At 44.9% G+C, this 11,028-nt stretch overlaps 1 protein-coding gene across 1 annotated transcript in view; it reads right to left on the reverse strand.

The window, feature by feature from the left end:
- DCP1A (decapping mRNA 1A) overlaps positions 1-10,662 on the reverse strand; it is a 108,809-nt gene extending 98,147 nt beyond the window's left edge. The window contains exons 1-2 of the mRNA XM_063427567.1: positions 10,518-10,662; positions 8,183-8,223 (exon numbers count right to left, since the gene is read on the reverse strand). Coding sequence (XP_063283637.1) covers positions 8,183-8,223; positions 10,518-10,652 — 176 coding nt within the window. The 5' untranslated portion in view covers positions 10,653-10,662. The remainder of the gene's footprint in view (positions 1-8,182; positions 8,224-10,517) is intronic.
- Between the last annotated feature and the right edge of the window lie 366 nt (positions 10,663-11,028).

Here is an 11,028-nt window from a genome sequence, read left to right on the forward strand (position 1 = left end):
CCCTCTGGTGGCCGTCTGAGGGACGGCCACTGGAGGTATTCCTATCAATCAATGTAAACACTGTATTTTCTCTGAAAATACAGTGTTTACATTAAATTGCCTCCAGGGAGCTATAGATCATATCTGAACAACTACATTAAGCAGTAGTTGTTCAGGTGACTATAGTGTCCCTTTAACCCCTTAAGGACCAAACTTCTGGAATAAAATGGAATCATGACATGTCATGTGTCCTTAAAGGGACACTCCAGGCACCCAGACCACTTCTGCTCATTGGAGTGGTCTGGGTGCCAACTCCCACTACCCTTAACCCTGCAAGTGTAATTATTGCAGTTTTTCATAAACTGCAATATTTACATTGCAGGGTTAACTCCACCTCTAGTGGCTGTCTATTAGACAGCCACTAGAGGTCACTTCCTGGGTTTTAGCACAGGTTTCCTGTGCTAGAGCGTCGCTGGACGTCCTCACGCTGTGTGAGGACCTCCAGCATCGCTCAAAACCCCATAGGAAAGCATTGAAATGATTTTTCAATGCTTTCCTATGGGGAGACGTAATGCGCATGCGCGGCATTTCCGCGCATGCGCATTAGGTCTCCTCGGCCGGTGAGCGAGATTAGTCTCGCCCACCGGCCGACGTAATCATTAGGAGGAGCGTCGCGGAGGCGGAGACAGCGGCGAGGGACATCGCCACTGTCCCAGGTAAGTGACTGAAGGGGTTTTCACCCCTTCAGTAACCGGGGATTGGTGGGTGGGAGGGAGAGGGACCCTCCAGTGCCAGAAAAACGGATCGTTTTTCTGGCACTGGAGTTTCCCTTTAAGGGGTTAAGTAGGTGGCAGCTCACACAGCTAAGGACCTGAGTTTGGCAAAGGATTGTCTCAAACTATTCTGTAATCAACAGAAAGCAACATTTCGGTTCTTGGTTTAATGTCGGATGCCAATTTGGAACAAGAATTGCAATCTCAGAGACATGCAGACTGCAATTTGCGTAAACCTGGCTCTTGGTTTATGAGGTAGCTTTGCCTTTCTCCAAAGTGGGTTCCAAAGTGTTGCATAAATGAGAGAGAGAAAGCAAAAGTAAATTTTTTTTTTAAAAAAAAAATTCCTCTTTTTTTTTTTTTTTAAATGGTACTAAAGGGAGCGGAACATATAGAGGATTTTCGGTAGAATTGTCATTTTGATAGCCGCTATTCGGCCCAGCCATGATAAAAATTTATGTTGCCATGAATGTAGTATATGTTCTACCTCTTTGGCTAGTTTAATGTAGTTAGTAGCAAAGAGGTCTGTGTGTTTTTTTTGTTAATTTTATGCCCAAGAATGTTAGGAAGTCGTCTCTCCAGTCATACTCTCCTCTCCAGGAATGTAAGACGATATATCTGTTCCTCCTTTTTGGGGATGTTTATGCACATGGCCTGGGTTTTAGTTAGGTTTAGCTGATAATATGATTGTCTGCTGTAGTCTTGTATTTCCTTGTGCAGGTTTGGAGTGATATTGATGGATTGGTTAGGGTGAGTAGGATATCATCCGCGAACAGGTTAAGTTTATATTCTTTGCCTCCTATGGTGACCCCTTTAATGTCCTGATTTGCTCTGATAGCTATTGCTAGCGGCTCCAAGGCCAGCACATAAAGCATTGGGGAAAGGGGGCAGCCCTGTCGCGTGCCATTGGTTATCTTGAAGGGGGTGGAACTGTAGAGGGCCCTTACTACATTGAGAAATTCGGGGGGGAATCCATATCTATTCATCACGTCCCGCAGAAACCGCCAATTCAGGCGGTCAAATGCTTTTTCAGCATCTAATGAGAGGAGTGTACTTTGTGTTTTGGAGCGGTCGAGGTAATGGAGGATGTCTAGGACCTTCCTCGAGTTGTCTGGATCTTGTCTGCCTGCCACGAACCCTACTTGGTCTGTGGAGATCAGACCCGGTAAGATTGTCTTGAGTCTCTCTGCATATATCTTAGCGTACAGTTTTGCGTCTGCGTTTAGCAGGGAGATGGGCCTGAAGTTCTGACATAATGTTGTAGGTTTTCCAGGCTTGGGCAGAGTTATGATATGTGCTGCTAAGAATTCGGTTGGGAGGTTGCCTTGTTGTGTAGCGTGATTGAAAGCCCTTGTTATGTATGGGCCTAGTGCAGGGGTAGGCAACCTTTTAGCAGCACTGTGCCGATATAGGATTGTGATGTCCCGTAGCGTGCCGGTCCTATTTTTTTTTTTTAAATTGAGGTGTGTATGCTGCCGTATTCTGCTTGTGTTATTTTTACTGTAATTGCTTTGTATCGTTGTATTTGTGCGTATAAGCAGGGCCGTCTTTAATATTGACTGGACCCTGGGCAAAGCATGTGTTTGCAATCACGTCCTCCACCTCAACACAGTGGCGGACCTAAAGTAGAGAGGTGCAAGAATTTTTTTGGGCCTCCCTGTTGCACGAGTGATTAAAAGGTAGATCCCCATCTGTCGTGCAACTCCAGTAATGCATTGACAGCTGGGGCTCTACCATTTACCCATGTTTCCAGGTCTTAGCACTAAGCGGTTTTTGTGTGGAATATGTTTGTATGTGGTGTTGACGTGACTGCAAGCATGTATTTGTGTAGTGTTGGTTTTTGAATGCAGGGGTGAATTTACATATAATTTTGGTGTGTAACACAGACATGTGTTTGTACGTAGTGTTGAAATTTGAATGTAGGGGTGTATTTGTGTGTAGTGTTAGTGTGTGAATGCTGATATGTATGCACATATACACGCACACAGAGATATATATATACACACTGAAACACACACACAGACATACTGACATACTGACACATGCACACACAGATATACTGACACAGATTTACTGACACACACACAGACATACTAACACACACACACAGACACACAGACACGCTGACACACACACACACAGACATACTGACACAAAAACATACTGACACATACACAGATATACTGACACACAGATATACTGACATACTGACACAGACATGCTGACACACACACACTGACATACTGACACACACAGATATACCGACACACACAGACATACTAACACACACACACTGACAGACATACTGACACAGACATACACACATACAGATATACTGACATACAAAAATTACACTTTTAAACCCACCCTCCAGTTTCCTACCTTTCCTGCTGGTGGCTGAAGGTGTTGGGAGTTGAGGTCTGGCTCTCTCGGCTAGCCCCCTTCCACTCTGCCTATTCTTCTTTCCCGCACGCTACTCTCTTTGTGGGATGAAGTGATGCACGGCCGTCACTTCCTCCCAGCCTGTTGCCAAAAAGCAAGGGGCCCGCTCGCGCTGTTAAAGCGCCTCAGTGCGCCACCGGGACCCTGCTGACAGAAGCCCACCGGGTGGCCCTTTGTGCACGGGCCACCCGGTGGGCCTCCTTAGTGTGCGGATTACCGGCCGGGGGTTAGAAATAGTTGAGGCCAGCGGGGCTCACGGTGCAGCTGCCTAGTTTGCCCCACGTTAAAGACGGCCCTGCGTATATAAGCTATTATATTGTATATGTTCATGAGTAGTTTATGGTATTGTGTATGATACATATGAATGTGAGTTGTGTATGGGGGCTGCTTGTGGAATTGTGAGAATGGATATATCACATTGTGTGTTTGGTAGTATGTGTGGGGGCTGTTTGAGGTATTGCATGTGAGAGGTTGTGTGCATGTATGTGGATTGTTAGTGGTGTTGTCCAGATTATGAGTATGTTTGTGTGTGGGCTGTCCGTACTATTTGTATGAGGGATTACACAGGAATGCAGGATTCTGCATTCCTGTGTATATCTAGCAGTCTGGGTGGCTTACCTGGGTTCCAGTGGGGGCCAGACCGGCCAGGTACATGTCAAGGACAGGAACTGCAACAGCAACTGCGAGCTGCTCTACTACAGTGTGGATTCCTATTCACAAGTGCTGTGAGAAAATGATCTGAGATCACTTTCTCTACGTGCTGCAATGCATACATTGAGGATTGTCCTTCACCACCTTTTCGGATTAGCAGATATCTGAAGTTTTACTGGGACTCCTGATAGGCCAGAGCCAATTTGTCTCTAGCAGCCTTGAGTGCCGTGCAAAGACACCTCGAGTGCCGTGCATGGCACTAGTGCCGTAGGTTGCCTACCTCTGGCCTAGTGTGTGTTTCAAAGTTGCATAATAAATATTGGTGAGACCGTCCGGTCCCGGTGCCTTTCCTTTCGCCATTGACTCTATAAGCTGCATTATTTCTTGGTCTGTAACAGGGCTGGTTAGGTGTGTAATATCATGTGATTGGAGTTTAGGTAGGTCTAACCTGCGTAAGTATTCTTGTATTGTGTCGTGGGTGGGCTGGGGTGATTGTGAGTTGTTCTTGAGATTATAAAGAGAGCTGTAATAAGTAGCGAACTCTTCACAGATCTTTGTAGGTTGGGTCACTTTGTGTCCTGTTGGGGACAACAGGTAAGGGATTCTAGTTTGTGCTTGTCTCTGAGTCTTTGGGCTAACGCTTTGCAAGCTCTGTTTCCTAGGACAAAAGGTAGTGGCTTTTAATCTTTTTAATGCGTAGCTTGCTTTTTGAAAAGCTATATAGTGTTGATTTGTCTTTGCAAGTCAGCTATTGCGGTTTGCTTGATGTTCGAGGGAGAGATTTGGTTGGCTCTATGGAGGTCTTGTAATTTTTTAAGAGTTTGAATATGTGCCTGGTGTTGCCGTTTCTTGAGGTGGGAGGCTCGTCTAATTAGAATTCCCCTAATGACTGGTTTGTGAGCCATCCAACGAGTGAGGGGGGAGATGTCATTAGTGTCGTTAGATTGGAAGTATGTATGCAGGTCCTGTTGCAGTGTAAGGACAAAGTGGGGATCTTTGAGGAGCTGATCATTTAGCCGCCATGGCCCACGGTTTTTGTAATTGTAATGATATGCTATTGTGAGTTTAACCGGGTTATGGTCTGACCAGGTTGAGGTTACTATGTCGCAAGCTATTACTCGGTTGAGGTGCATGCTTGGCAGCAGAAAGCTGTCTATCCTTGAGTAAGTGTTGTGTACTTGGGAGTAGTGTGTGAATTCCTTTTCATTCGGGTGCAGTGTGCGCCAGGTGTCATACAGGCCGTATGATTGTAATAGTTTGGTCAGAACCTTGCATTGCTTGTGAAGTATTTTGGCTCGGTGGGTTGTGTGAGTTGCTGATGAGTCTAGCATGGGGTCTTGAAACTGATTAAAGTCTCCACACAGGACGGTGGTGCCTGTTTGGAGCTGTGTAATGAGTTGCAGTAGGTTTCGGAGGTAGTCCCCTTGATTTACGTTAGGCTCCCTGCAGATACCCCTGCCACAAACTTACCTACAAAAAGACTACAACCTAGCCTGATAAAATTCAGCTGAGAGGGGGGGGGGGGGAAGACACGTCCCAGGGTCCCTAGAACCTTACTTATGAGAGCAACAGACAAAGGAGGCCTCGGATTCCCAAATCTGAGGGCATATTATGTGGCAACACAAACAGCTAACATCTTGGCTATGCACTCCAACACTTACACCCCCCAATGGATAGGGATAGAAGCCAGCTGCAGTGGGACATCGGACCTCGCGGCGAACATGTGGCTACCAAGACACTTGGGGCGCATACCACCAAGCACCCTGCCCACCACCAAACTGCTGCACAACATGTGGGATAGCCACAGAGACGCGCTTTGCTCCGCCAGACCATGGTCCCTGGCAACGCCACTACACACAATTAACCTCTGCAACGATACATTCCCACATAAAGCATGGAAGGCGTGTAACATCACACACCTACACCAACTGTGCAGCCCGCAAGGCATACACACGCTCCCGACCATACAGACCACACACGATTTACCACGGCGGCTAACGTTTTCCTACTGGCAACTCAAAACATTAAAGACACAGACCCCGCACCCACGTTTGACACCCCTCTCACCTACTTCGAGAGGATGTGCCTACACCAACTCTCGACCCGAAAAACGCTGTCAGTATGTTACAATTTAATTACCGCACACAATTCTGAGCCTTAGTAGAGGTTCCAATCGGACTGACACAAAGATATAGGCAGAGACCTCACACAAGATGAAGGGAACCACATCTACACAAACCACAAAGGTCTCACTTCGTGCGCCTCCCTTATGGAGTCAACCCGTAAATTACTCTATAGGTGGTACATGACACCCACACGACTCAAGAAAATGTACCCAAACACAAGCAACAAATGCTGGAGGTGCCTAACCCAGGAGGGGACAATGCTCCACATCTGGTGGACTTGGGTCCCGGCCCAGACATACTGGAGACAGGTAGAAAAGTTGATACGGGGGGCCACAGGGTGCATCTTAGAATACAAAGTTGAAACCTTCTTACTCAAGCTCTTACCTCCCAACATGCCACGGTGTATAGCTAAACCAACATTCCTCATCCTCTCCTCGGCCTCCATGCTACTGGCACGTCAATGGAAAACCCCAATGATCCCCTCCATAGCAGAGGTAACCACACTAGTTTCCACAACACTGGACTATGATATAATAGTGTGGCACCAACTGAAAGCGGGCATGGGGAGCACCACAGCAAAATAACTTTGGACAGCTTATATAGAGGGACGGGTCCCTAGTTAATTCCCTACAGCAACCAAAAGAGACAGAACAAAGACGACTGAGCAATGAGAGACTTCCCAGCGAAGACAAACTAGTTACATAGTTAGACCCAGGTACTGCCCCCTCCCCACCTCCCATATGGTAGATAGCCACAAAAGATAAAGTTATGACCCACCAGCATGGGAGCGCAACGAGGAAGGATAAGCCTCCACAGCACGAGCGCCAGCGACTCACTCACTGACAGACAGGAAAGGGTAGCGGGGAAGGGCACATTCGCAAACTAATCGAATTCCTTCACTGGACCCATCGCCATGCGCCACCTCTCCAGTCACCTGCGCCCCGCCCCCACTCTGAATTAACGACAATATACAGAGGTTGATCACCTAACGTTACAGAAAGTCGGAAGTCGACTGAACATGTGTTGTTAAAACTATGCCATAACAATGGGTCGTACCGATGTGATATACTCTGGCTTACCTGAAATTTCCCCCCAATCCCCTCTTCCTTTCTGTACCCCCAACGCAACAAAATAAAATATATTAAAAAAAAAAAAAATTAAAAAAATAAATAAATAAAACAAAGAGACTGCACTAAAGGAGCCAATACAGCCAATAGACAAGGCAAGACTGATCAAGCCACATCAGCGTCACTTAACTGATAGAGCCGCAAGGCTAACACTACATTTGGCTGAGATATATACTGTTGACCGAGCTTGTATGACTGTGCATTGTATTGATGTAAAATTGATCAGTTGTTAAAGATACCACCAACCCCAACCCTCTTTCCTTCTGTATCCCTCGAAAATCTCAAAAATAAAAATTGTCAAATTGAAAAAAAAAAAAATGGTACTAAAGACCTGAAAGAACGCTAAAAGATCCAAGGAAAATGAATAGGTAAACAATGCATTCCACATTAAAGGGCAGAGGTCAATGGGGCTTGGTGAACTGATTGCAGCAGTAATTGGAGTTTAAATAGGATGTTGCTTGAATTAAACACAAGAGAACATTCTAATTTACACTGAAACTAAAGCAATCTTCCTGCATAGGACTTAAAAATGGTATAACACACATGCATTCCAAAGCAAGCACAATCAACTGGATATCCCACAATGAAGAATAACCCCCCTGCAAAAAAAATAAATACCATTTTAAATCAAAAACACAACCTTTGGATTCATGAACCCTAGACTCACCACCAGCATTGTATCACTATTAGGAGGCATAAAGCAATATACACCATTGAGACTCTGCTGACTGCCTAAAATTAATAAAAAGCCAAGTACCAGACAGATATTGGAAAGCTTGGGTGTCTAGTTGCCTTTTACATAGATGGAAGGGCAAGTCCCTCAAAGTTTTCATTTTATTATGTCATCTGCCTGGCAAGTGAGGCAGGGCACAATCTAGTTATTATTACTGCTGCTTCACGTCTAGAAAAAGATGAACAATTAATAATATTAAATAAAACAATCAAAGCTCTTATCTTGGCCTCAAATTTGCAATTCTCTTTTCATTTCGTCACAATCCCCATTTGAAAGAATAAACCGGTCAGACTTCCAATACTACTACTGAAAGAAAACCTATAAATCCCATTAATACTTTGAAAAACCAACCTTGTATACACAAACAGGGTGCCTTCAATATCCGTCTTCTCCTAGAATGAAAAGTAAAAGTTCAAATTAAGATCATGAATAATCTGCATAACTATATAAAAAAAAAAAAAAAAAAAAAAAAAAAAAAAAAATCGCCCTAATCACTTGAAACCTCTGATTAACAAAAGTAAATAGACGCGACCGCCAAATGGTCAAAACTCTTTAACCTTGTAAAGAGAGGCTCTATTAACAGGTTGCAATGTTGTTTACCAATCTGAACAACACTTCTGATGTCAGCCAAGGCAGATCAGGGGCAGAGCCAGCAGCAGCAGACAGGAATAAAAGTCAGATTTTACTAAGTCAAGGGGGCCAGGAGGCTAGACGGTGTTTTTAGCACTATAGGGTCAGGAATACATGTTTGTTCCTGACCCCCTAGTGTTCATTTAAGGGTACCTTCCTTGATGGCAGTGGTGCAGCTTCTTCTTAAGAAGTCACCCAGTCTAGGAGCCAGACGTGCGAATCAAGGTAAGTAAGTTGTAAAATACTTTTATGACTGCAAAGCTGTATGTGCACAAGAATATAAACAAGTAGACAAAATAGCTGAAGATCCCATGCATTTTGTTCTATACAAAGAACTTCTTTAGGGACCATCATGTAAAAACAATGCCAAACATAGGCTATTTTGGGCATTCGTTTGTTTTTACGTCATGGTCCCTAAAAAAAAAATATGAATGAGGAAACTACTTGAAGCATTCGTTGTGTTGAGCTATTTCAGTTGCTTTTATTTGATTTGTTCATTGCAAACAGATGAAAGTCAGAACATGTTGATAATAAACCTGATTTTCAAGTGGGTTGAATACTTTTGATTAGTATGTAGATGAGATGTATGACGGATTTTGATAAGTGACTTTTCAGATATATCATGTTTATAGAAAACTTCATTGCAGACATAATTTGCAGTAATTGTACATTTTTGATTTATATAGTTGTTTTTTAAAAAAAAAAAATCTTTCAGTTTTCGATTTTTATTTTTTTCTTCAAGAGATAGGTTAGTTAAGTACATTACAGCGTAATAGGAGATGCAGATCAGAGAGACAGCACAAGCCAAATGCCGGCCTGGCCAATCAGCATCTCCTCATAGTAATTAATTGAATCAATGCACTCTATGAGGAAAGTTCAGTGTCTCCATGCAGAAGGTGGAGACACTGAATGACAATACTGCACAGTGTGCAGCACTTCCCCAGGAAGCACCTTTAGTAGCCATCTGAAGAGTGGCCAGTGGAGGTATCACTAGGCTGTAATGTAAATGCAATTCTCTGAAAATACAGTGTTTACTGCAAAAGGCCCTTCTGGCTTTTTATACTCACCAGAATACAATAAGCTGTAGTTGTTCTGGTGAATATAGTGTCCCTTTGTTTTGTGAGTAAAATCCAGTGAAAGTGTCATTTCTGATTTTATGACAATATAATACATTTTCTTTTAGATGTTAAGCTGTATCCCAAATTTCTATATGTTTGTATATTTGGCATAGTGAGTGTTTATCTACTGGGAGGTGACCTTGGGAAGCTGTACTATTTATGCAAAATTAGATTAATTTGTTTGTCGTCTTGCAATTGTGGGTGTTGTTAGGTGATTTTTTCACACTTTGGTGGTCATCTCTGTCTGGTGGTCTAGTGGGGGTTCTGGAGCATCTGTACCTCCATATGATGCAGACATCAGTAATCACTCCCCCACAGTTCAGACAGCAAGTCAGTATGTTGGACCGCGACAGACCGATAACTGAGGTCTGCACGTGTCACAAGTACAGACATCAAGATCCCAGCCCAAATTCTTCCCAAAACTATTAAAAAAGAAAAACAACACAGAGCCCAGAATTACTTGACCCTGGCGGTATAATTAGTACATCCCCCCCTCACTCCATGGCAGGTGGGGGTGTATCCTCTTTATAGCCCCCCTCACTCCATGGCAGGTGGGGGTGTATCCTCTTTATAGCCCCCCTCACTCCATGGCAGGTGGGGGTGTATCCTCTTTATAGCCCCCCTCACTCCATGGCAGGTGGGGGTGTATCCTCTTTATAGCCCCCCTCACTCCATGGCAGGTGGGGGTGTATCCTCTTTATAGCCCCCCTCACTCCATGGCAGGTGGGGGTGTATCCTCTTTATAGCCCCCCTCACTCCATGGCAGGTGGGGGTGTATCCTCTTTATAGCCCCCTCACTCCATGGCAGGGGGGAGGGGGGGTATCCTCTTTATAGCCCCCTCACTCCATGGCGGGGGGGGTATATCCTCTTTATAGCCCCCTCACTCCATGGCAGGTATAAATACTGAATCCTCCTGGCTCTGTCAGTGCTCACTCACCCATTCTCCTGTCCTGGGGCTGAAGCTGTAGAGAGCCACCTGCCCCGTCACATCCACGATAGTATTGATATAGGGGTCTGTGTGTCTGAGAGCCGCCAGACTCATCTCATGCCGCGCTCTGCCCCGAGCCTCCATCTTTCCTCAATGCACACAGAGCGGTGCGACACCTTAAATCACCCTCCGAAAACCAGCCCCACCACAGCAACGTTCCGGCCGCAGAAAGGTTCCGCCTGATGGTCCTCAGACAGAAGGGGGGGGAGGGGGGGGGTAATGCAGGACCAAATAAACAAACAGCTCAGAAAATGTTTACTTTTATTACACAGGAGAGACATGTGTGTGAGCTCCCCAGCAATGGCTGTCACAGTAACCTGTGATGTATTCAGTGTTGGCAGAGCTCAATAAACATGTGAGGGTCAGGGATTCCAAGGGTCTGACTAAGGACCATAACTATTTGTATTACTGTATAACAGTACCACATGGATACCACAGTCAGAACTAGGGGGTATTAGGG

Source organism: Pelobates fuscus, chromosome 7, assembly GCF_036172605.1.
Source record: "Pelobates fuscus isolate aPelFus1 chromosome 7, aPelFus1.pri, whole genome shotgun sequence".
NCBI classification, from domain to species: domain Eukaryota; kingdom Metazoa; phylum Chordata; class Amphibia; order Anura; family Pelobatidae; genus Pelobates; species Pelobates fuscus.